We start from the raw sequence: 27,913 nt of genomic DNA on the forward strand, positions 1-27,913 counted from the left end.
CTGCAGCAGTTTCTTTTCATAGCCCCTGCTTGTAATTTAGGTTATAATGGGAATGAGGTATAAATTATTAAATGATCAAAAATGGAACACTTTCTCCCCAGAATGGATCTTACAGACAGGGCCAAATTACTTCCGAAGACTGCCGGTGGGATGGGGAGGGATTTGCAGGACTTAAGTGGTAAGAAGAGATTCACTGGACCATGCCATATAGCACTTCTTGTACCCACATATACAAGTAAATTTGGTGTGTGTGTGTATATATATGTGTGTGAACACACGTGCATAATAAACCTAAAATACAGTTCCATTAGAAGCTGATCTGGTCACTTTCTTTTATGTGATTACCACTGGTGATTAAAGATTTTTTTTTTTTAAACCCAGGTCTCTCATTTAACATGGCAAGATTGAGATCAGTTTTGTCTAAAGGACAGACAGACACACAGCAACTCTAACTGCAGTTTAACTAACTGATTGTTTTCCCAAAACATGTATCAGCTGGGATTTCCAAAGGGATACACACAGAGGCCCTTTTGAATATCCCAGTCACAGAGAGGCTAGTACGGTGGATATTCCTCGTAGTTTCACTTCTTTTCCCAGTGTAAATTTGCTCGTGTCAGATGGGACATGAAATTTAGATTTCATGGGATGCCAAAAATGGAAAATGCCACCCCCTTGTAAGGGCACAGCTGTTATGGGATTCCAGTTCATGCCACTGCGCTGATCATATGAGATGCACCTAATAAAAAAATATTAAAATGTTCCATGAAGAGCTGTGTAGCTGCTGGTATGACAGCACAGACTGAAAGTAGCCTTTGGATTAACAAAATCACATTGGCAGCTGCAAGGTTATGGAGAAAGGATGCACTGTTGGTAAGACTGGAGCTAGGCTTGGGGTTTTTCAGCTCAAAACAGTTTACAGAAAAGGGAGAATATATTCACCCATAGGTGGGTAAATCCCTGTGCACTGAGATAAGAATGTCACCCATACTACAAAAAAAGCAATTATATTAATGCTGGCTATGGGGTTTAAATTTACCCATTATTAACCTGCATATCAAAGGTGCCAACAGGCAGCTGGAGTAAAAACCCAACATTGCCTGGGTCTAGATTTCATGTTTTCTCACCTGACAAAATTGAATAGTGAGAATTTAGAGGCACTGGATGACAGTCACCATGAAACTCAGAGGGAATGAGACAAGAGGGGTGTTTGCATAGCAGCTAGCCCAAGAGCAACCCGATCTTGGTTGGGACAGTTGGGTGTTGCCACAATTGAAATATTAAATCTTGATGAAGGCCCAGTGAAGTTGCTTAAACACATGCTATATGGTCTACGTGCAATGGGTTATTTAAACCTTTATTCTAGAAGACCTGGGCTTTGGTGGGTTTTTACAGAACCTTGACATTATATACTTGGGACATACATTGTTTTGGGTGGCTTAATATGATTTTGAAGCAAATTTTGTTTGACAGCACGAAGGAGCCTTAAGGTTTCTGAAAACCAAAATGTTTATAAGTGAAGGCCAGATGCAGAGGGGCGGGTTCAAAATGGCTTATAAGCAATCAGCCCCCTTCACAACAAAATTATATGATGGAGCACAGGAAGTGCCACAAGACATTAATCTCCAACGTGCAATTTGCCTGTTGAAATCCCCGCTTGTGACAGATGCATGAGCTGCTCAGACATGACTGAGGGAAGTTTAATGAAGCGGCAAATTACAGTCCTGCCCAGGATTTTCCACCCAAGATGCCACATAGGTATTTCCCAGCCGTTGCCCATAGGCATTTGTGGTTGGAGTAGTTCCTTTCTGGCGTCTTGTGGTGGCACCACTGTTGCCATGGTGCTGGTGGTCACGGGTCCCCAACTCCAGAACAGCAACTATCCAGAGTTCAGTCACACCATGACATTGTGACTGGGGATACAGACAAGAAATTATATTTAAATATAACAATGGGTATTTAGTTCTGTGCAGAACAGGCTCTGGAGGGGGCTCTGTGCTGCTTACTCCGAAAAAATTTCTTGTTTCCACATCTATTAGAGAAAAAAACAGCAGCATGTCCTGGAGCCATCCAGTCACTGGGATAGAACTTGTCTGTCTACTGGCCTGTCACTAGATTGTGAGCTCCTTGGAGCAGGGACTGGCCTTCTTGTGCGTTTGCAAAGCTGCTAGCACATAGCAGGTGCTACTGCAAATAAATAACGATGTTAACCATCAGAGCTGCCCTAGGTTTTTCATTAAAAACCATTGTTCTCTGAAAATCGTCCCTTTTCTGAAATGGAAACTTTGGTAGATGAAAAAAAACCCTAAAAAATAAGGTTTGTTTTTTATAGATGCCTTCTGCCCCTGGAAAAGGTAAAGAAAGGGGAAGACAAGCCGATTGAAAAGGAGAGGGCAGTTGTAGGGCACGATTGACCCTTCATTGCCAACGCACAAGAAGAATCGGGGAGGGATGCAGCCCTGTCAGTCCCACAGATGGCACCAGCGCAGGACTGAGTCTTACATTTTTTTAGTGCTTTATGCAAGTCTTGCCATGGAGACATTTGTAGAGTTGCCATAGGTGAGTGAACCATTCACCTATCAGCACATTTCCATCACTAACCGCTCAAGCAGACAAAGAGAAAGACACCAAAAAGCGTCTTATCAGCGTATTGAACATGTGTGGAATATTTCATTTGGCACTCACTGGAGCTTTAATAATCTTTTCCTTTATGATTAATATTACACAAGTCATCCTCCTTATGGAATTTCCTAACCATGTCTGTTTATATTTTTCTCTGCATCACAGGGATATTTTAGGATTGTGTTCTCTCTCCCCCCTGCTTTTTTTAAAAAACAAAACAAAACAAACCCTTTCATATGTTTCCCCGCATTTTATAAATGAAGTTTCTTGTTTAGTAGTCATGACAACATCTTCTGACTATACTGGTTATACCACAGGCTGGGTTTTTGGTTTCATCCTCCTTCCAGGCTTGGATTAGAAACATTTCTCCGAATAAATAAAATCATAAAATTTAAGGGCCAAATTCTGTGCTGATTCCCCCTCTTCCCCTCCCCAACAATCCCACTGTCTTCAACCAGGTTTTACAGTCTCTCAGGGAGCACAGAATATGGCCCTGATTCTGCACTCATCCACTTGCTTAACTTAAAGCATTGTGAGTAGACTTCAAAGACTATTTATAGTGGATAATGGGAAGCGCATATGTAAGTCTTTCCAGGATTGGGGCCTAAATCTTTAAGAGGTAAAGCTTGCAGCAGATTTTGTTTCTAGTAGGGCAGTGGTTTTCAACCTGGGGTCTGCAGACTATGTTTAAAATTTCCAAAGGGATCCGCACCTCCATTTGAAATTTTTAGGGGCCCACAAAATGAAAAAAGGTTGAAGACCACTATAGTAGGGTATCCGGTTATTACACATTAGACAATAACTAAATGATTCTGATGCTATAGTGATAATACTCAGATGTAACATCACTTAGTGGGTTGTCTGAAAAAAAAAGACTATCTATGAAAAGCTGTATTCGAGTATTTAAAATAGGAAATGGGTTTGATTGTGTTACTCAACCGTGTTTTGACAGGACTATTGATGGTGACACTCTCCTGTCAGTTCTTGAACAATGAATGCCACACTACATACTTAATGGTAAAGTGAGGTCAGGGAGCAAGAAGGGAAAGGAACACAGTGCTACGTTTTCCAAGAGGGAAACACAGGGATGTTAGCCACAGGGATGTTGTAAGTAGAGATGGGATGAGCAAGCAATAGTCCGCTCAGGATCAGGGTAGACTGGGTTTAAGGTCAAATAAAAGCTAGGGGTTCAGGCTGGATGGAGATGGTGCCTTTGCAAACTGTCCAGGAGATTTATGCTGTGTCTGAACAGAACAAGACAATGCCATCCCTTCCAGATTTGGATCTGATGCAGAACCAAAACCAAGCTCTCCGTCCCCCTTCCTCCCAAATTGTGAAGAATTTCACATTCAAGGTCCCAGTACTGGCTCATCCATCATTATAAGTGAATAAACCACTATGAATTGAATAGTTACAGTAACTACCTGTCCGCGAGTTACTACCGTAAGCCTAAGATGTTATAACGAAGCTTTACTGCATAGCTTGGTTCAGTCTTTCAAGTGAAAAGCCCTTTTTGAACAGGAACCACTAGGGCTTTACAGCTGATAGATCGCTGCAGTTCCTGCATGGCCACCTGATGATTTTCGGCATCTCTCACTCTCTCTTTGGGCTCCGTTTCAAGTCCAAAACCTTTCTTGTTTGAGGTTAAAAGTAGCAAGGGCCTCTCTTCACTGACCTGATGAATTATGAACAGAGTCTGCTTAGCAGCTGTCTCTTTCCTTGCTGTCTGAGAACGAGGTCCATCAGCAGGGTAAGTAGAGTGCAGAACACTTGATTTTAGTTAGCACTAGGAAGCTGATCGAATGCTGCCTATTGATCAGGCTGACCTAAAGCTCAGTGCACTTTAAAGTCATTCTGACGCAAATAGGAAATGAATAAAAGTGACTATGCTACTGTACCCATGGAGTGTCTTTCTTTTTGAACTATCTAACATTATATTTTAATGCGAGTATGTTGCCTCCCTGTAGGCTGAAGGAATCTATGCTTAAAAAAAATCAGGACATGTATTTTAGACCTCTCTCATGAGCACAGTAAATCACATTGGGTTATATAGCTGTTTTTACCAACGGCAAGAGAGATCTAAAATTATTCCACAGTGCATTTTATTTACCGCACATAAAATACTAATTATATTCAAGGCCAACCACACTGAAAGCAACAGTGAATTAAGAGGAGGTACCGGGGGAGGGAGGAGCGATGGGGAGTTAACAAAGGAAGATGAACCTTTAATACTACAGACCCTTTGGGAGCCCAGGAGATGTTGAGTCCAGATGTTTTGAGGTCGATGTAACATGACTCCAAGAAGGAAGAGGATGTGATTCTTAAAATTCCCTGTTGTGTTTTAATTTACTGCAGTTTTGCGGAGGACGCATGTGGTGATCACAGGTGGAGTTTTAGACTGACCATAAACATGGAGTTGGGGCACAGAACAAGAGTCATTTATTTGACTGAGGAGTTGGATGATTCCTGGGAATTTGGTGCATTCATCCCCTCTCATGCTCTATATCTTAGCTGGGGTCTACAACAAAATCCTCCATTAAGAGTGGCATAGACACTGCAGGGTACCAACTGGTATTGGGAATTGCCTACTGCAACTTCAGATATAGATTATCAGGCTGATCTGTTTTTAGGGCTGAGGGAGAAAACAGCATGGAAGACAACACCTAAAGCTGTAGTTTCTATTTCTAGTTCCATCCTTTCACCTAAAACAACCACAGAAAAATGAGCTCTGTCCTTCATTTGGGCTGTTAGGCCTGGCCATTCCGTACTTGGGAAAAATCCCACTGGCCATTGGCAGCATCAGATCTTCCCACTGAATCAGGGAAACTAAGCTGATTTTGATGCATGCAGACTGATGACCTCCCCTAGTCCTGATCCTTTTACATTAGTTTTGCTTCCTTTCTGAGGATCTGGCTCCCAGTAACGATCAAAGTTTGATATAGGGAATTGGCAGATTTGCTCCTGCTGCTACATATTGCTGTAGACACAGGAATCTGGGTTGGCCCTCAAAGGTTGGTTATGGAATGAATAACGTAACTGAAGCAATCAACATCCTCCGTCATATGTGCCACAGATACTATATCAAATCAATAACGCAATATGATTCGGTTTTTTAAAAAACATTTACATTTTGTTTGATCTTGCTTTGTATTCCCTGTCTTCCCCCTACCTTCTAGTTCTTTCTACAAGACACTATTGGCAGCAGGAGTTGCCTGGCACTTTTGTAATAATGCCTACTGTCATTTGACTGGATATGAGAAATAATTCTTTTCCCTTTTCTCTCAACACTGTTGCCCTGATCTTTTTTTTGCATTACAGTCCTTGGGACAGTGGTTCCACCCAGTTGCTATCACACCACTTTCACTTACATATTATTTTGTTCATGAGAGATTCGGGAAGAAAGACCTGAACTTGTTTATTTTAATCTCTTCCAAAAAGAGGCTGCTCGAAGGAAAGACAGTACATCTGAAGTAGATTAAAGGAAGTATCTTTTAACACAAAATATAGTTAACCTGTGGAACTCTAGATACAGGATAGTACAGTTAAAAGTCAGGTAAGTTAAAACAAAAGATACAAAATAGCATCTGCAGATCCACTAGTTAGGATAAATATGACAAAGATAACCATCATTCTTCATGTGCCTCAGAATAAAATGAGTCCAAGCTGGAGACAAGGAGAAATGTTCCTAATAATGTATACAATACCGCGTGTGTGTGTGTGTGTGTGTGTGTGGTTTTTTTTAAACTAGACTTCTGGCTGCCTGTGTTACAGTCCTGCAAGAGGGATTATCTTGAGTTCCCAGCTCTACATAGCATTTAACCCAATCAGATGAGCACAACTGTGTTTTCTGGTGCTAGCCAGCGTTCGAGACAAATATGGGACTAGATGGGACCATTGGTCTGGTCCAGTATGCTGGCTCTTCTTTTTCTATGTCAGAACAACCAAACAGGATTTCTGATGCCATAAAGCAGTGGAGGTGCGTTTGCTTTGAAAGGACAATACATTACCTTTTAGCTTCCTTGGTTTAATTTTCTGATGTTTATGGTTCACTCAATCCTGGATGGAGAAGAGCACAGCAGATCTCAGCACCCACCTAAATCTCAGAGCAGAATCAGGGGTTTTAATGCATATTTTTTTAAAAAATAGGGTTCTGTCCATCAGCGATGAAAGGCCCAATCAATCACAAGAAATTATGAACTGAACCGTAACCTATTCTCTGGTTAGCAGAAGGGACAGCCTATCTCTTCCAAATAGGGGAGCTCAGCATCTCAGATTGCTGCAGTTTGGCACAATACAGAAAGTCAATACCATCAAATCCAGGAATAATGACCAGGGAACATTCCACAAACAGAAAGCGAGAAACATTTGTTTACACGGAGAAAGATTTCTCTAAAATATCCAACCTCCTGTCTTCCACTTGTACAGCTAAAAGAACATTTTATATCTCTGTCCCTGCCAGAGTGAACCCAGCCTCCCAAACTGGATTCTAGGCTGGACTTGCCATAACCTGGTACGAAACACTTCCAAGCTGCTTTTAAGGATGTACTGTTCCTGCTCAACTTTCCTCAATGCCTTGTTGCACAACCTTCCGTTCATGATCTACGCCACAGGAGTAGAATTCTTTGCACACACGTTTCATCCAGCACTAGTATGCATTTAACAGCTGCGTGTTCAATAGAAAGGGTAGGGTTTTTAGAGGATTCAAATCTTTGCTTCTTTATTATCTAAATAAATCAACTATAGAGGCACAGCTAGGCTTCTGGACTTGTCCTTTTAATCTCTCCTCCTGCCAGTGGCACTCAAGAGAAGTACTGATGGAGATGGGCAGGGACTGTTGTTTTAGGCTGCTCATCTTCTGGGTCTATGAACAACTGGTCCTGATCTCAGGGTTTGTCTACACTTGAAAGTTGCTTCTGATTAAGGCCTGGTGCGAATTTAAAGCACAATAGCTCTTTCTGAATAATGTCATATGTGGACACACTTATTCTGGAATCAGGAATAACTCTATGTGTAGACAAGCCTTCAGTTTACACTTGGAGTGACTAAGCTAAAGCAAGTGAGCCCTTTAGGGCTAAGCAAAAGAGGTGCGGTCTAGTAACATGAGCACAGGCCTGTGAACGAGGTACTCCTGGGTTCAAATCCAAAGTCATCTCTGTCAGTGACTCACGGTGTGTCCAGGAGGACCAAATCCCTTAACCTCTACCTCAATTTCTCCATCTATAAAATGGAGGGTTGTGGGAATTAATATTTGCAAAGAACCTGTAGTTGAAAATCACTGCACAAGTATTATGCACTACTATTATTATTAAGCCCCAATAACAAGTAGGAGGTCTGACTGAATCACATCATTGCCCCGGATGTATGCATGTGGCATCTACATAAACTGATCTGTGCATATATTCCAGTGCAAAAATCACTCACTTCAGCTAGCAGGGGAAACAAACCATAGCTGCTCTAATGTCTTTTGACTAATCGCCAAATTCTCTGAATCACCACCTCCAACACGTTGAAGCCCAGTTTTAAATAGGAAGATGAAAGTAATGAATGATACAGGTTTCCTGCAATTTCTAACTGTTGCATCACCAACGAGATAATGTATCTAGTGGTGCCAGGGGAATCAGCTAATACAGCTGTGTAAACTCAGTGTGGGCTGAATCACCTAAAGCAGTGTGCTCATCTCAGTGCTTCCAAATCAAAATAAGTTATCTTGGGAGGCAGCCTTGTTGTTGAGAAACATTAAACCAAACAACTTAGCCCAGGGAGAATAATGGAATTATTTTCATTGAAGACAGACACTATAAAATTAACCTTTATCACTGCTCTTTGAACACTCTGGACAGCACGACTTAGAATTTGTCTACACAGAGAACTTACACCAGTTTAAGTTAAAGTGGTTCAGTTCAACTCGTGCAATTTTTCGGTCTGGACTCTCAGTTTAAAACTGATTATATTAGTTCAGCTTGTGCCTGCAAATTTACAGATACTTTTACAGATGCAAGCTAAACTGATATAAGCTAGGCTTAACCAACGAACGAATGCATGGCTACTCACAAAGCAGCACAGTTTAACTAAAATCAGTAAATAATAATAACTATGTGTAATAATACACACACACACACACACACACACACAAATAAATAAAATTAAATCACACCTTAATTTATATCAGTACAATTTTGTGCTAGACTAGGCTTTAGGAAGGATCTAGCTGAATGCCTGGGGCCAGATCAGCAGAGGTTGCCAATTAATGTAGCTTCATGGACTTCAACATAGATACCCTGAGTTACATCAGTTGAGGATCCGCTCCCTGATTTGTTATTCAAGGCTCAATTATTTGGTATTCTGCAGCAGAAAGCACAGCCATGAACTGACGGAAGGGAAAAGCATTATGGTTGTCATGCAAAGGCATTGTGGGCATAAACAGAGCTCTGGGCATCGATTCATTTAGGGAAAGGGTTAAAGGCAGCAATTGTGGAATTACCTCCCAGCAAAGCTAGGAAAGTTTTCGGGAGTCACTGAATAAACAGTGAAATCCTTTTTGTTTTTTTAAAAAAAACAAAAACAAAACAAAACCCAAACTTGCCCTCTGCTATTTTCCATTTGAACCGACACATTTTGTTTTCACACATCTAAACCAGACGCTAATAAATAATTCACTTTAAAAAAACCCCATGTACTATAAATGTAAAAAACCACGTTTATAATATGTCATCTGTTACCAGTTTGGTGGGGGGGGTGCGTGCGTGCGTGCGTGCAAAAGCATATGTGTGAACATGCATGTTTTAATTTTAACACATACATACAATTATTTAAAAGGGCACCATACCAAGGAAATTTGGGCCCCCAAATTTAGACTGTTAAAAAAAAATGGCTACTATTAGTGACATATTGTTAAAAAAATTAGTGTAAATATCAGAAAAGAGCATAATGAACTCCAGTAGTCAGAAGCTGAAACTAGACAAATTTAGACTTGAAATAAAATGAAAAATTGTCACAGTGAGGGTAATTAACTACAGGAACAACTTACCAAGAGACATGGTGGTGAATTCTTCATCATTTTAAGTCTTGAAAACAAGATTGGATATATTTTTAAAAGCTACAGTATAGCTCACACAGAAGTTACGGACTTTATGCAAAAATTATTTGGTAAGATTCTTTGGCCTGTGTTATGCAGGATGTCAAACTAGATAGCTATGAATGGTTCCTTCTAGCCTTAAAATGTATCAGTTACTGTAAATGAATAATTATCAAGGTAAATATCTCATTTACACTAGTGTAAATTTGGAATCACTCCATTGACTTCAGCAGCATTATTTGGATTAAAACCAGTGAGAAAGTAGAATCTGGCTCTGATTGGACAGGGTTTTCTTTAGTATTTCCCTGCAGTGTTTTGAACCCAAACAGCAGCAGCACTCTGCTAGCACATCATCCCGGAAAGAGAAGCTGAACAGAAACTAGTTCAGCGCTGCTAACTCTCACATTTTTATTTCAAATCTTGCGATGTTTTGGCATTTCTCTTCAAGCCCCAGCTCCTGGAATCTTGTGATTACATGGAAATCTCAGCTTTCATTTAAAAAGCAAAGTTTCTGGCCCTTGTTGTTACAGAGAAAAAGCTTGAAAATCAGATGTTAAAAAAGAAGCCAATTCCGCCCCCCTCCCCCCCCAAAACAAACCACCGCCCCCCAAACTTAGAAACCTAAACACTACACTGCACATACAATTTCCCCCGGGGGAAAAACAAACCACACATGACCGTTAGTCATGTTGTTTAATGCGTGACTGGACAGTGCTCGATGAGGGTGGTATAAAAATCAACACAGCATGGAACAGAATAGAAAATGTGACTTGGGTGAACCCTAAAGAACTGAAAACCAGAAACAAACACAAAGAACTCATTTATTTATTTATTTATTTATTGAAATCTTATGATTTTAGGGGCCTGACTTGTCACTTTTGAACACATGTGGCTGGCAATATGTGCTAATGCAAACCAGGCAGTCTGTTTTCACTGGCTAAACTCAGTGAAATGCAAAGAAGTCAACAGCTACTGCAAATGATAATAATTAACTTAGACCTTAATGCTGCAGTCATATTTTCATGGGCAGATTCCTGCACACATGAGGATTTTTCCCCTACCCCACCCACCAATGAGTTCACCCACATGGATCCTATTGCAGGATCAGGGCCTAAGATTTTAATTTTTTCTTCCAAGTTTAACAATATAAAGTGTTAGCAGCAGCACAGATAAGGGCAAGTGAGTTCCGGATGACCAACTAGAGACACCTTAAAGGGGCTTGTTTTTGAGAAAGTGCTGAGCACTCAACCCTTTGGAAAATGAGCCTCATTAGGGTGTTTCCAGTTGAACAACCAAAAACAGAAGTGCCCAAAACCACTAGCCACTTTTGAAAACCTTGGCCGTGAATTTTGACAATGTCCCGAATAACCAGTTTTTATTTTAAATCAAAAATTCCAAAACCCGGGGTTGTGGTTTTTCTCCTGTGTTTTTCTTCAAGTGCGAGCAGCATGATTGATGGGATATCCCACCAGCTCGAAAGCTGCATTTCAGAATACTGCCAGGCAGCCCCGCCTTTTGGAATCACTGACAGTCCCCCTTCCAATTAATCAAATTCACATACTGATTAACTGCATGATTCATGTCTCTTGTTAGGCGCATTCTGAAACAAATACGGCTGTATTTCAAGGCAACTGGCTTACTGGTTAAAATAAATACCTTCCAAAATTCTATTTTCAAGTAGCTGAACCTTTTCCACCTTTACAACTAATTCAAACTTCCTTCAAATTATTTTTCTAAGTAATATAACAATTTGTTTTTCATTAGAGCTTGTCAAAGCCAGGCTTCGGTTTATTTTGAGAGAAACCAGCACTCTCCAGAAACTGTTTAGTACAATTTGAATTACGCCCAAAGGGGTTATTGCAGCCACAATCAAAATAGAGTTTATAGCACTGGGTAGGGGTGACACTTTATTTAATGATTTTTTTTTTAAAAAAGGAACTCTGAATCAGAAGCTAATTAAACGCACTCCTATGGCTAACAGTAAGTGTTTCTAAGTCACTCTGACTACTGCAAAATGAAAGAACTTAACTTGTTGCTAACTAATACCAGACACCAGTATAGGAGTAATGCTATTTACCCAATCTGGGGTGGTATGAGCTGGTATTCTTGTGTCTGGTATGGAAGCCTCTCCCTGTAATAGTTATCAGGCTGTATGTGAAATCAGCTATAGAAATGTTGAAATCGTTTGGATTTTTTAACTTCAACGGGATTGCTTTTGATTAGGTTGGTATTTAATGTAAAATGGCTAAACTGTAACAGAAATTCCATACTAACTCCTTTGACTTCAAGTTTCTTTTGCTTGATCAAGGCAATGCAGGCACTGGTGAGCCCTGTGAATTCAAGGACACGTTGTGGAACGGTCACAGTGAGGGGTCAGACTAAACTGAAGTGGGTGTCCTCCTTGTGTTCTGGCAGCTGTGTTCCAACGCTGGTTAAGCCAGTATTACTGCAGACTCAGCAACGGCCACAGGGATCTTGCAGTTGTGAGCATTGTTATTAATCTTAGTAGAGGTTTCAGAGTAGCAGCCGTGTTAGTCTGTATTCGCAAAAAGAAAAGGAGGACATGTGGCACCTTAGAGACTAACAAATTTATTAGAGCATAAGCTTTCGTGAGCTACAGCTCACTTCATCGGATGCAGTGAGCTGTAGCTCATGAAAGCTTATGCTCTAATAAATTTGTTAGAATCTTAGTAGAGCAATCCCAGCCTTCGTTGCTTCCCCCCCAAACACAACATCCCTCACCCGGGGCCCAAATTCTGGGCCACGCTGAGAGCCCTTATTTGTGCTGGTGAATTCAGCTGCATGGCAGTTTTCCACAGAAATGTTTCCCCACCCATTAGAGCTCCCCCCCACCTCCCGACGTGGAAACTCATGAAAAACTCATGATGAAAGCCCCCCACCAACTATTATTATTATTTTACAAAAATGGTTTTCTTCCCCTATCCACCCATTTTCCTCAAAAATCTTCACAGGACAATGATCATTTGCAGCCAGCTTGACTGCTGAGCACTTATTCAAATGGCCCCAATAGGCTAAATGGAACTACTCCCGTGAGTAAGTGTTCCCCGGTATGAGTAAAAGGCTCCATTACCAGTCCTTTGATCCTAGATGTAAATCTGGAGTAACCCTATACTCCAGAGTAAGTGAGATCAGAATCTAACCCTAGGGCACTGGATCCAGAATTAATGTGTGAACTTTCTTTTATGACCTCACTCACAGCAGTCTGACACTGGTGTAACCCCAGATACTCCTAATTTACACCAGCATAAGCTCAACATATCGAATTTATGACAAGTAAAAACAAATATTGGATCCAGGTACTTTCTATAGAAGAGGGGCTGTTGGAGGCTGTTTAATTATTCTTTTCCTTTTCTCTTGGCTGCTGCTGTGACCTCTGCTGGCTCCTAAGCTAGCAACACAATATGTTGCAGCTGTGACACTGCAGCATGACTTAATTTGTGTGTATGTGGCTAGACAGCCAGTTTGTCCCTGTATTCTCATACGCAAATGCAGAAATAACTGACGAGCTAGGTGAGGGGCAGGCTTGTGCGACCTGCGGTCTGCCCAGGCGATTTAAAAGGGCTCGGGGTGCCCAACCCCCGGTGGCAGACCCCAGGCCCTTTTAAATTATCCACATCCCAGGGGAATTGCCCCCTTTGCCCCCCACTGTCGGCAGGCCTGGTGAGGGGTTTGCTGAGGTGGGCACCTGTCCATTTTCAGCATTTGGACAAAAGATGGTCAAAATATGTATTTTATTTTCTGCAAACAATTTTGAGGAAAATGAAAGTGAAAAATCATAAAAAAAAAATCTGTTTTCATCAAAATTTCTTTGGTTTGGGCCAAATAAAAAGTGTGTGTGTGTTTTTTTTTTTTTGGCAAAAATTGAAAAAAAACCCTGTCAAAACCAAAAAGACATTTTCTGTTGAAAATCATCTTCTACAAAAAACCTGACCAGCTCTAACCTAGATACACATAAGAACAACTATACCGGGTCAGACCAAAGGTCCATCCAGCCCAGTATCCTGTCTTCCCACAGTGGCCCGTGCCGGGTGCCCCAGAGCCCTGTTCCCGCCCCCGTTGCACACATACAAAATCATCAAGTGATCCATCCCGTTGCTCACTCCCAGCTTCTGGCAAACATTGCTGCCCCTCCTGGCTAACAGCCATTGATGGACCTATCTTCCATGAATTTATCTAGTTCTTTTTTGAATCCTGTTATGGTCTTGGCCTTCACAACATCCCCGGCAAGGAGTTCCACAGGTTGATGGTGCAGTGTGTGAAGAAATACTTCTTTTTATTTATACTTCCAAGAGCATACAACATCTAGGTTGGTTGGATGACTCATCTGTCGTGCTCAGCTGCTAAACTGAGATATGCAGTGTATCCAAATGTGTAGGCCTCATTTCCGAGGCTCCTTCTTGCCCACAAACACTTCCCTGAATTTTACTACCCCACAGTGGGTACGTTCTTTGGTAAAGTCACACACCAATCTCCAGAGTCTATTTTGATTCTTAGTGTCCGGTCCCCCTCCAAAAGCCCCACAATGAGTCATAAGACTTACTTTCTGCTTTACAGCTGCTTGCACAAAGGGTTGAGGATGGTGACAGTGCCTTGAGGACTGTCTGAGGAATGTTTTTTCTAGATACTCCAAATCAGAACGAATATTGGCTTCTGAGGATTTAATAGTTGACCTTCACAAGGCTTGGAAGCCTGCTTTGTTTGCACTGTAGCTTCTCCTTTATATACATGGCCCCTACCCTCCCAAAGCCCATCCAATTCCCATTGTGATCAACGGCCAAACTTCCACAGAAAGCAGGATCGACGCACGGTGCTTACAAGGAATTGTCAGCGACTCAATGAATTTATCATTATGTTGTTTAAAGCCCTTTAATTTTGTCTCTTTAAACTGTGGGCCCAAGTCTGATCTCAAACCAGCGTAACCTAGAGTAACTCCTTTGATGTCAATGTATCTAGACAGAGTGAGATCGGAGCTAGGGTTCAGAGGTTGGGATTTTCAAAAGACCTCAGGAAGGTCATTGCCCAAATCCTGTTCCCTAAATCCCTTAGGCTGCTTTGAAAATCCCGGCCTGTCTCTCTATTGCTGCATTACTGAGAACTGTGCCATGGAAGTTAATTATCTGCCCTGATTTTCCAACACGTCTCTTTGCCCCACTTTCCCTTCATTATTATTATTTTTGTTCTCTTGGGAGACTTCCCACTGGCAACACTGACACACGCCACCCTGCTGTAACCATCCCCACCCTTCCCACTCTGGCAGCTGAAACCTGCTGGCACTGCTAATCCGACGCTACCTGCCAGTGCAGAGGGCAAGGTGGCTTTTCCTTTACTTCTTGGCTTTCCTCTCGCTTCCCCTCATGAACCCACTTGCCAAATGGTGTAATTTTACAGCCTGGCTCAAGGAGCCAAGAAATAAATTTGCTGGTGTAGGTAGTGCTTTGTCAGAAACATGCAACCTCAGGGTTTTAGGAGCCAGCTGCAAAGAACAGCGAGACACCCACAAAGTAGCTAGTATGTGTTTTTTCCCCCTCTCAGATTTCACCCACGAAGCCTGTTCTAGACCTCCATGTGCTGCTGTGGGCGGTTGTAAGCAAACGCACATGGAGGAAAGAGAAAGTCAAGGGAAAGAGAATGGAGAGGAACAATGCAATACTTCCAAAGAGCGACAGGAGGCAGCATGGCCTCCTAGATAGAAGAACTGAACAGAATCAGTAGAAACAGGTTCTGGCTCTGCCACTGCTCTGTTGTGCAACCATGGTAAAATCACTTCCCCACTCTGTATTTCTCCTCCCCATCCACCATCCTTGTCTGTTTTGTTTGTTTAGATTGTAAAATCTTCAGGGCAAGGACTCTCTCACTGTGATGTGTTTGTATGCAGCTAAGTACAACTGGGCCCTGATCTCAGCTGTGGCTCCAGAAGCTGCTGAAATACTGCTGCTAGGATGAACAACAACAAACATGACTTCCCCTGAACCTGAGTGTATTTTGGTTCCAGATCTATGCTCTGAGGCTCAGGCCCCATCTCTGTTTAAGAACCAGCAGATTCCTCTCCTCAAACACAATGGGTGAGAACCACTTATTAAAACCATCATCAAAACATGTTAGCCAACCCCTTTAATTGGAGGTTGCAGATTTTACCCGTAACAGTGTGAACATGTGTCTGTCTGATTCACTTATCACTTTGGTTTCTAGGTACCAAACATGGGTTTGCCAGAAGTTCAAAAAGTTTGGGGTACAGGATTTTCCCAAGTTTATCTATTTTTAATACATCAGACAAATATCAGATTTAAAAAGGGCATGCCCATTTGGGCATGTTCACCAGAAGCATGAACTAGTATAATTATTTATAGGACAGTAACTGTCTAAAAATCCCAACCGGGATGCCCCATATAACTAGGAGCTGTAAAAACAAAATGAGAGACACGGTCCTGGCTCCAAAGAGGTTTTTTTCATAGAGTCATAGATTCCAAGGCCTGAAGGGACCACTGTGATCATCTTGTCTTAACACAGACTATAGAACAGGGGTCGGCAACCTTTCAGAAGTGGTGTGCCGAGTCTTCATTTATGCAATCTAATTTAAGGTTTCGCGTGCCGGTAATACATGTTGTATTAGACGGTCTCTTTCTATATGTCTATAATACATAACTAAACTATTGTTGTATGGAAAGTAAATAAGGTTTTTAAAGAAGGTTTAAGAGGCTTCATTTAAAATTAAATTAAAATGCAGAGCCCACCGGACCAGTGGCCAGGACCCGGGCAGTGGGAGTGCCATGGAAAAATCAGCTCGTGTGCCATAGGTTGCCTACCCCTGCTATAGAAAATCCCCAAAAGAATTCCTAGATCAGATCTTTTAGAAAAACATCCTATCTTGATTATCACCGAGAGAGAATCCACCATCACCTTTGGTGAGTTGTTACAATGGTTAATTACTCTCACTTTTAAAAAGGTATACCTTATTTCCAGTCTGAACTGTCTAGCTTCAACTTCCAGCCATTGGATCGTGTTATACCTTTCTTTGCTAGATTGAAGAGCCCATTATTAAATATTTGTTCCCCATGTATGTATTAATAGATTGTAATCAAGTCACCCCTGAACCATCTCTTTGTTAAGTTTTCCAACCAGCTGTGCACCCACTTTATAGTTGGTTCGTCTAGGCCAGAGGCTCTCAACCTTTCCAGATCACTGTACCCCTTTCAGGAGTCCGATTTGTCTTGGGTACCCCAAAGTTTTACCTCACTTAAAAACGACTTGCTTACAAAATCAAACATAAAAATAGAAGTGTCACAGCACACTATTACTGAAAAATTGCTTACTTTTTCATTTTTACCATATGATTATAAAATAAACCAACTGAAATATAAATATTGTACATTTCAGTGTCTAGTACATAGAGCAGTAGAAACATATATACATAGTCTGTATGAAATTTTACTAACTTCGTTAGTGCTTCTTATGTAGCCTGTTGTAAAACTAGACAAGCATCTAGATGAGTTGATGTACCCTCTGGTAGACTCTGTGTAGCCTCAGGCGTACATGTACCACTGATTAAGAACCACTGGTCTCGGCTATATTTCCCTAGTTTGTTTATGAGATGGTCACGTGAGACAGCATCAAAAGCCTTACTAAAGTCAAGGTATACCACATCTACTGCTTCCTTCCCACTCAGAAGGCTTGTTAACCTATCAAAATAGGTTATTAGGTTGGTGTGATGTGATTTGTTCTTGACAAAACCATGTTGACTGCTACTTATCACCTTATTAACTTCTAGATGCTTACAAATTGATTGATTATTTGCTCTATTATCTTTCTGGGTACTGAAGTTAAGCTGACTGGTCTATAATATATAGATGGAGCTTCTTGACCCTCTCTCTATAAGGCATGTTTTCTCATTGTCTAATCATTCTCTTGGCTCTTCTCTGAACACGCCCCACCGTATCAACATCCTTCTTTGAATTGTGTACACCAGAACTGGGCACAGTATTGCAGCAGCAATTGCACCAGTGTCAAACAAACTAACTGGTCTACTCCCACTTGAGAGCCTCCTGTTTATGCGACCGAGGATTGCATTAGCTATTACGGCAACGGCGTTGCACTAAGTGCTCATGTTCAGCTGATTATTCATCAACCCTCCCCCGCAAATCTTTCTCAGAGTCACTGTTTCCCAGTATACAGTCCCCCTTTTGTTCCTAGATGTACACATTTACATTCATATTGTTTGCTTGTGCCCAGTTTACCAAGCAATCCAGATCGCTCTGTAACAGTGACCTGTCCTCTTCATTATTTAACACTCCCAATTTTTGTGTCATCTGCAAACTTTCTGCAGTCTAAACAGAGACAATAAAGACTGGGAGAGGAAACAGAGGCACAGCGACTTGCCGAAGTTCACAAAACAGGTCCGTAGCAGAGATGGGAATAGAACTGAGGTCTCCTGATGGCCAGTCTAGTGCCCTATCCACTGGACCACGCTATCTCCAGTGGCTGTTCTCTTGTCCCCTGTGAAGTATCCCAGTGAATACGGTACAGACTCCGAACAGCAGTCTCAGAACGTTCATGCGGATCCAGAAAGAGCATCTTTAGCAGGCCCCTGAAGAGTTCTGAAGACTCAATGCTCATTTGTGAGCACAGATTAAACTCACTCAGGCTTCTTCTGAGTACTCCGTGGCTCAATCTGACGTCAAATCCTGACAGAAGCTGAAAGGAAAAGCAGGCCTCCTAGCCTGACATTAATCTCCCTTTCTGCCCAGCAGAGAATCGGGGTGCAGTTTGTAGTCTGCTTAAGCCAGTCCCCAGGACAGGAGCAGTCTGGATAAGGCAGGCGGTTCATTGGCAGGAAGAATGCGGGCCCAGCACTGGAAGAGCAGAGGATGCTGCAGCTGCAGATTGAGGAACCGACACAGGCGTGTGGGGACCAGGACTGCAGAGGCAGGGGGCGCTGCAGGTCAGAGCTGAGCCACACCGGCAAGGCCATGCTGGGACAAGAAGTGAGAAGCTTGCACAGTATCTGCCCATCGTGTGCCCGGGTCACATTCATATGGAATTCCCACCTGAATCTCCAATATATAAAATATTAATTATGTGGGAACTTGGCTGTGTTATTAAATCTGTGGGAATGAACACTTGACGTGAGGATCATGGGAGCATGGCCAGAGGTGAGGGCTCTTGGGACGCTGCTCTGGATCCTGCTGCAGAGTGAACGCCTGTTGCTACAGCGCTGTCAAGCAATGATGGTCACAAATGCTGCACACAAAATCATACGGCTATATATGAACACTCCATCCATGCCGCTCAGCTGTAGTTACTAAGCTATGGAAAGTCTGATACAAGCTCTCCCAGAGTCGGAATCACACGGCCCCAAAGCTTTGATTCCGCAACAATCTCTTTGAGGGTTAAAGTGTATTGTCTTGGAGTTTTAGGGTTTAAACTGCAATCAATCAAGGGATCAGAATGGCCTTTTTCAATCTCTTTCCCAGCATCAGGGAATCATCGGCACTTATGGACATGGACACACACGAGACGTAGGCAGCTGTAGCGGGACATGCATGCCAAGCTGTGGAAGACAGTCTTCCAGCAGAGGCACCTGGCTTCTTGGCAGACACTGTGCGCAGCTGTGTTAGTGGCTCGAGAGCTGCTTCTGAGCCTGCCATGGGGATAAAAGGCTGGTGGGGACTGGCTGGGCTGCTCTGAAATCTTGGGTGACATTTTCTCTCGACTCACCTTTGGTCCTGGGCAAATGGGCTCTGGGCACTATTATCTGACTGAGAATATCTCTGTGTGCAGATGCTTACAAGAACTACACCCACAACTGTAAACCTCAAAGCCTTTTCTTGGCAATCTGGTGTTTAATAATGATGAGTAATGATTTTTCTAATGGGAACCAGCCAGCATTCATCTCACTCGTCACTTGCTTTTTAAACCAAGGTCTGTTTACACTAAGAAGATTCTGACAAATGAGGTTGTCCGACGTATTGGGGAGTGTCGCGTTCTGAGGTGCAATTCAGGCCAGTGAGAGGCTGTGTCACTGCTTATCCTGTAACCCTGGTGTCGTAAAACACTCAGCTGCTGTAGCTTCCAGTCTGGACGCTCCCAGCCAGCATCCAAACATATACTAGGTGCCTGCGTTTTGAGCAACTCTAACTCCAGCAGCCTGCTTGTTATACCTCAGACACACACTGGTCTCTACCCTCTTTGGTTACTCCTAGCCAAGTGACCCCAACACACCCCCAAAGTCCCAAGTTTTCCCCAAACCATCTGCCCTGAAACATACTGGAACAATCAGAGGAGTAATAATGTCCATTGCTCCTTTAAAGAGAAGAAAACTTGTTGTTTTAACTGGAGATATCATCACATCAAGGCAAACACAGTATGGGGTTGATTTAGAATAAAAATAAAACAAGTTTGTTTAATCAAAAAGAGAGGTTTTACTGGAGCTCAGGTATAAGGGATAAAAATAGAAATGGTTACAAGCAATTAAAATTGAAAAACACTTTCTAGTGACCAAGACTTAACAAAACTACAGTCCTGGTTTAAGGTCAGATTCTTACCACACTTCCTTCCACGAAGATGGCTGACCACTCCCTTTGTCAAAATCTCCCACAAATCCAAAGGGCTTGGTTCCTTTGTCGTCTTAGGTAAGAGATCACTTCGGGTTCTTTGCCTGTCTCTTTCATGGTCCACTAAACTTTTGAAATGTATCTTTTTCAAAGACAAGTGTCCCTGCTGTCGGGAAAGATGCTATGGAGTCTGATGGAGAAGGTTCCATGCTGGTTTCTTCCCCTCTGGGGCTTTCTACAATGCAAACTGATCTGCCCGTGTAGCCGCTGATATACCAATGAACGGCCACCTGTCTGTGATTGCCATTGCACCTGGATCGAGGTGCTGGCCTTTCCTCTGTCTGGAAAATGCCTGTTTACCCAGTGCCTAGACTTGTCTGGTTCAAACACATTTTATACCCATATTGCCTTCACATTTGCAGTCCTTTGGGCGTTTACCACATATACACCACACAGGAACTGTAATGATCAGTGTGTTATTGGCTTTTCAGTGATAACTCGCATGACACCGACAAGACATAGATTATGTCATAAGTGAATTGGGGTACACTGAACTGGTCAGGCCCTCTGGCACTGGGAGGTCTCAGGCTCACAGGGATTACATCACTCACTAGAAAACCAGCCAGAGAGTGAAATAAGAGACGGCTTTAGTTAAAGGGACATTTGTCAAGGTGGATGGGCCAAAAATTTACTCCCTTTACTCCAGAACACACCCCCAAGACAGTAAAAATACACACCCAACATCATCATCATCTGCAGTTACAAGGCTGAAGCATTCTTCAAATCTTAGCTCTCTGGTTGGTTGGCTCAGACCCAGGGGTTTCATGCAGATGGTAGGTGTGTAGCACAGGTCTTCACTCTTCCTACCTGGTTCAAGTTCTCTGAGCCTGCTGGGCAGGCTGGTGTCTAGCACACACAATTCACATCAATTTCAACTTCCCTGCCTTGCTCACATGAACAATGCCACGACAAGGAAGGGTTGGTGCTGTATCTATGCATGTAATGCATTTCTAAGAAACATCAGGGACAGGACCTAGGTTTGCTGTCTGGTCCCCCAGCCCAGCCTCTGGGTTTTAAGCCTGATACAGCCCCTGGTTTCAGAAGGGAAGAAACCTCTCAATAACGGTGGGGTGGATATTTTGAAAGAAAAAAACATTTTTTAGCAGGAGGGTGAGAGGAGGGTAAAATCTGGGGCCAGCCAGCACTGTCAGTTTCTCTTTAAATGCAGGTTTCAGAGTAGCAGCCGTGTTAGTCTGTATTCGCAAAAAGAAAAGGAGTACTTGTGGCACCTTAGAGACTAACAAACTTATTAGAGCATAAGCTTTCGTGATGAAGTGAGCTGTAGCTCACGAAGCTTATGCTCTAATAAATTTGTTAGTCTCTAAGGTGCCACAAGTACTCCTTTTCTTTTTTCTTTAAATGCAGTGTACATATCACAACAAATATTTGAACAACAGAGGAGGAAAAATGAGCATATTATATATCTATATTTACAAGAGTCACTGCGTATGTTTCATTCATGTTTAGACAGATCTGCTGCATAGCTTCCCCACAATAGGTCACCCACGGGTATCCTATGTCTTGCAAATGATAAGTACACAATACAGCAGAACTGGACTGTAATTCTATCATCGAGTCGTACCCTGTGAGTGTAGTCCTCCGCTCTGTTGGGATCACACACTCCTTACTGTCTCCCTATCAGGATTGGCAATGATGGAAGCCTCTTCCCTAAACCTTTTCATTACAGTGTGAAATAATCAGAAGAATAATTCACACAGGTTTTGGGGGGACTCCCGACAAAGCAATATTCTCCAGGCCAGTTGGAATCTGGAAAAATACACTTACTCAGCCTAGCCACCATGACTCCAATAACAATTATAAAATGTCCAATAAAACTTGCATGTAATGTCAATTCAAATCTTGAAAAACAGAATTAAGTGGTATATCAACATGAAACTTTATGGCTTCCTTTGCAGAGCAGAAGTATTGTCAATAAAAGTCATTCTGAATGAAGGAAAGGGGCAATAAATATTAAATAAACAGGTTTTTGCTGAAATGCTATAAAGGCTCCAGGGTTGCTTATTACACTGAGACCCTTTTTCCCTCGCAGACGCTCCTTGTGATAGAAATAGGTCAGTAACGGCAAACTATCAATAAAATGCCAACTAAATGGCGAGTAGATGGCCGCACTTACATTATGTCATTACCAGTCTTTATTGTACGTACCTTTCTTTTTCAGATCCCAGTGGCTCCCCCTTTTAAATTTTGTAGCATACAAATGTTGCATTGCCCATTAGGGGGGTCATCTGAGAAGTTGCTAGCCCGTTTTCTGGCTCTGTCAGGAAGGCTGATTTTAGAATGTCTTCAGGTTTGGTTCTGGCTGTAGAGTGGGCAACATTCGTTTTCTTTGCTACGATGCTCAGCATTAGTTTTACATGCAAGAGGACTCCAAATATACAGTAAGCCAGAGCCAGCAAGGGGATAATGCAGAGATATTTGCGCATCTTTTTGGTTCGTGGGGGATGGCTGGGAGGAGGGATTTGAATGACAAAATGTTTTTTTCCTCAAAGCAATGCAAAACATTGAAATCTTGGCAGCAAAACTTCAAAACCAAACACAATTTACTTGGTTTAGAGTTTTGTTATAAATGCAAAACTCAGTTCAGGTTCGAATATGGGCCCATAATTGAATGAACTTGTGGTTTTGCAGGAAATCCAAGTACATGGCTCACCACTCTGCATATGGTTCCAGTCCAAAGCTGGGGGCAGCCCAGCTGTCAACTGAATAAATGCATGCATCCCAACTGAACAAAATGATCACACACCCCTGCAATGTAAAGCTGCTACTCCAGCTCCTATCAACTGCCCAGTGGTTGAATTTTAACAGCCAATCTAGCTGTTATTGAGTATCAATACTTAGGAGAACTGACACATGAGAGATTTCTAGCACAATCCATTACTTAAGAAGAGCTGTTTTCTATCAATACTCTGTATTAAGAGCTACTTAGTAAACCTTTAGTGTTTACCACATTAGGAAAATGAACCGTACTTATCTGAAAATTTCCTCTTTTCAAGCAATAAGGCCCATAGATCTCTTACATTTTTTCCAGGACTGGGCCCTTAAACTGTAATTTAGGAAGAATTGAGGAGAATGGCAACTATGCACCAAAGCACGTGGTACTGATTTCTCAGCAAGCGTTATAGTGCTCAGGTACTGAAGTAATAGGCACCTTAGAAATACCATAGCTATGTAGATTAATTCTGAAATTATTCTTTCTAACACACTGAAGAATACACTGCAGCAGCCATAGAATATCTGACTTAACCACATAAATCTGACTGATGCTACCATAACACACTAAGGTTAAAAACAAGAGAAGGAATTCCGAAGAGTTGCCTAGAGTTGCTATATATTTGCACAATACCATGTGACAGAATATCACTCTTAAATAATAATCAACACCTGGACAAAAGGCATGAGAGACAGCTAACAATCTCTTCATCCTCCTAGAGTTATCAGCGTCGTCATCTTTATAACAATCGCGCTTCAACAGGAATATTGACTAGTTCTGTATGGGGGTACTGCTGGGTATACAGCGCAGAGTGAAATGTACCTGGGCACTAAGTTCTTACAGATCAAAGATTTCAATGTGGATCGGATTTATTTTTTAAAGTGGGATCTTGGATTGTTCCAGTACAGAGCCAATCAAATGGTAAACAAATCAATTTCTAACATACTATACCATGTCCCTGGTCTTGGCTCCCATTTGCAGGTGATTGTAGCGTAGAAGGGAGACTTCATAAGGCATCAAATGGCATAAAAAATGTAATAATTCTAGCACCACAAGGGGTGTAAAGAGAGCAAACAGGCTACATGTGCTGTGGTACCTCATTGTGACAGAATTTGATTGGAAAGGCGGGATATTTCATCACGAACTCAAAATTCTCTTGCTTTCATGCCAGTCTTTTAAAATCTAAATCAGCATTATTGTGGTTTACCCAGTCACTTTATAAGTTGTTCTCCAGTTTATATATCACATGTATTTGCAAAAGTGTTATCAGCTACAGTATATGGAGCTTCCCAATGCTGAAGAGACACTGAACAGAGAGTATTTAACAAAAACTGAAATTTGGGCCTGAGAATCAGAATGGCTGGAGTTTAATTAAAAAGCACTTGAGGGAAAAGATTCAGATGTGAATTAATAAAGAAACAGTCTGTGATTTTCAGTTTTTTGAATTTTTCATGGATTGCCTTATTACATTAAACATTTTATTTTCAAAATACAAGTGATCAGAGTTGATATCACAGAAAAATGAAACACATTTTGAACCATGATAAACAGGCTACATTTTTCCATTAACATTTGTCAATATTCTTCAAAGAACAGAACATTTTGAAAACAAATTAAATGTTTTCATAAAAAAAAATAAATCTATTTTTGATAAATAACAAAATTTCATCCACCTCTACCACCTCCATCAATTGGAGTCCTGGCCTAGTCAGCATTTCATTTGAATCTCTATGCTAATCGTGTCCTCTCTGCCCATAAGATTTCTAATTGGTCCAAGTGTGATGTAGATAAATCTGTAGGGAATGCACTGACATCAGGTACTCGCAGCCAGCAGCTCACCAAAGAGCCAATGATTCTGAATATCTGTTAAACTGGGCTGGATTCAGAGTAGGAACCTAACCCAAGTCATCCAATTCCCCTGTCATTTTTGTTCGTATATTTCCCTAGACCTCGTACAGTCATGCTGCAACGCATATGAAAATAGGGGGAAGCTTCCAGAGTCTTTCAATTGCCCCCAGCAACCACTCACTAAGCCAGGACGCTAATAAGGCAAAAGCAAGAAAGCCTCACCTGGAGAGAATCTGTAAAATGCCGTGAATGATGCACATGCGACGTCCCATGAAGATAAAAAAACGGCACCACCCAGCTCGATGAAGTGATTGCTTAACGTCTCAACTGGTGAAACCACCATGGCGACCGGTGCATGTAATAGGCTAGTGGGTTGGGTACTGGCTGAGTCTGAAAGAGTAAAGAAAAGGTGTCATGTAGCAATGAGTCCCCTCCACATCCACTACCATTACTAACAGAGTTGGTTTAAACATACTTTGTTGAAACTTTCTATAGGAAACGACCTCCCTCCCTCCCCCAAATGAAAATTTTGAAGACCGTTTCCCTTTCAGTCCAATTTTGCATGTTCTTGCTGTAAAACCGAAAACTGGGGAAGAAAAAAAAATCTAAAACAAGTGTAAGTATCATAAAAGAGGTGATACAGCTAGAGAAACAAAGGGAAAGAGGGGGGTGATGATTTCCTCACGGTCACGCCACTCGGTCGATCAGAGAACCAGGAAGAGAAAGGAACTCAGGTCTTCTGATTCAGAGGCGGGCTCAATTTCAATATGTTTATAATCTAACTAAGTGCTTCCAAATGCGGGGTGTCAGTTTAAGATGCTAATGTTTGCACCAAATTATTCATATGTCAACCTGATTTTTTTTCTTTGACATGGGAAGTTTTCTACGCAAGTGCAATAACCGCTTATCCTACCATCCAGACTAAAACGACCTCATGTCCGTAATAACCGCCTCTGATAAAAATGCATACCCTTAAAAAATCTGAAAATAAAGTTAATGTCTAACTGTTAATGTCTAACATGTCTAACAAAGCTCAAATTTATTAGCATTGTTTTAAAATCCTGACAGCAAAAACAATAGCTGAAAAGCACTGTTTTATTGAAGGAGACACAACACATCTTTAAATTATTTGTAGCAAAATCAAAAATACAAACAATACCAGGGAAAGTATTGTACTATGCATGGCAATGCCACTGCCAAATCCCACAACCATTGTAATTCTCTATTAGCAAAGCTGGAATTAATAAAGCTGTTGCTTTATCTGGGTTTGAGGCTGTTGTAACCCCCCCAGGACAAGAGACCGCATCCTTCCTTCCTTTGACACCGGGACAGGATGGAGCAATCGGAGGGGTCAAGGAACGCTGCCAAGTCCAGTACAACAAGGGGGCAGAGGGTCATGTGTTCATACATCCTGGTTCAGCAAGATGATCGTTTGAAATGCCACTGGGGGCCCTTCGACCCCCTCCCCCCAACTGGAACTGTTTTAAATTAATCTGGATGTTTGATTCTTCACAAGCAATCCCCAGTACTTCAGAGAAATTCATCAAGGGTTTTTTTCACCTTGCCTCCAAAACTGCAAGGCAATACATTTCCCTTTAGAAAGGACAGGCTTGAGAAAGAGACAGAGAGGGAGAAAGAGGACACGTTAAACCAAAACCAAACTGGATAAAGTGTCAGTTTTACAGTTGCATCCGATGAAGTGAGCTGTAGCTCACGAAAGTTTATGCTCAAATAAATTTGTTAGTCTCTAAGGTGCCACAAGTCCTCCTTTTCTTTTTGCGGATACAGACTAACACGGCTGCTACCGTGAAACCAGTTTTACAGGGTGTAATTTTACCCAGCAAAACTGGGAAATGGAAAAGTGGGCTGAAGGCCTGCAAATAATCATCTGAAATTGAGAGAGACAAAGGTAGGTAAAGGTGGCGAACACCCTCACCCCTCTTCCTCCCTGATAAACAGGTCTTGCCATTGTATCTTGCGGTTGGCGTGCTGTGAAGATGTGCATCGATCTCTTCACTCTCTGCACTGCCTCACTTTCTGCAAGGACCAGAAGTGAAACTACCTGAATCCTTGAGAAAGGCAGCCAGTGTGGGGCGCATCAAACTCAGCCGTTGAGAAACTTATTCTCAAGGGATTGCCAGACCACAGAGGTTCTGTGCATCCTCTTCTGTGCAGAGAAGTAGCCGAGTCTCTGAAGCTCCCTCTTCTGTAGGGGAAGGAAAAGCAAATAAGAGAAGAGTCCCATGCAAAACCGCGACCATCGGAGAGATTGTCTACACTACGGAGCCTTTGCTGGTATAATTCTGCTGGTGCAGTGGAAACATTGTGAATACTGGCAAAAGGAGTTCTGCCAGCACAGCCATGTTAGCTCTCTGAACGACAGTAGCTATGCCAACGAAAGCACTCTTCTGTTGGTACAGTTGTACCTACTCTGAGTTTTTCACACTGAGCTGATACAGCTAAGCTTGCAAAACTTTGTAATGTAGACCCAGCCTGAGTCATGGCTTACAGCAGTGGTTCTTGACTAGGAGTACATCAACTCATCTAGATATTGGCCAAGTTTTACAAGGGGTTGCATAAAAAGCACAAGTGAACTCAGTAGAAAATAAAATCTCATATAGACAATGACTTGTTTATACCGCTCTATAGACTATACACTGAAATGCAAGTACAATATTTATATTCCAATTGATTTATTTTATAATGATGTGGTAAAAATGAGAATGTCAGCAATTGTTCAGTAATAGTGTGCTGGGACACGTCTGCATTTTTATGTCTGATTTTTTGTAAGCAAGTCGTTTTTAAGTGAGGTATAACTTGGCGGTATGCAAGAAAAATCAGACTCCTGAAAGGGGTACAGTAGTCCAGAAAGGTTGAGAGCCACTGGCTTAGAGAGACATTTGTACATGTGTCTGGGGACAGCCCAGACTCCATGGATGGATTTTCTGATATTTATCCCAACTCCTGATCACACTAAGTGGTGAGCGGCCATATTCGTTATCAATAATCCTC

At 41.9% G+C, this 27,913-nt stretch overlaps 1 protein-coding gene across 1 annotated transcript in view; it reads right to left on the bottom strand.

The window, feature by feature from the left end:
- Nucleotides 1-27,913, bottom strand: part of LMF1 (lipase maturation factor 1) — a 364,576-nt gene that overhangs the window by 71,173 nt on the left and 265,490 nt on the right. The window contains 3 exon segments of the mRNA XM_038420733.2: nucleotides 25,111-25,194; nucleotides 25,197-25,228; nucleotides 25,231-25,291. Of these exon segments, the coding sequence (XP_038276661.1) occupies nucleotides 25,111-25,194; nucleotides 25,197-25,228; nucleotides 25,231-25,291 (177 nt within the window).

Source organism: Dermochelys coriacea, chromosome 10 (assembly GCF_009764565.3).
Source record: "Dermochelys coriacea isolate rDerCor1 chromosome 10, rDerCor1.pri.v4, whole genome shotgun sequence".
Classification (NCBI taxonomy): Eukaryota; Metazoa; Chordata; order Testudines; family Dermochelyidae; genus Dermochelys; species Dermochelys coriacea.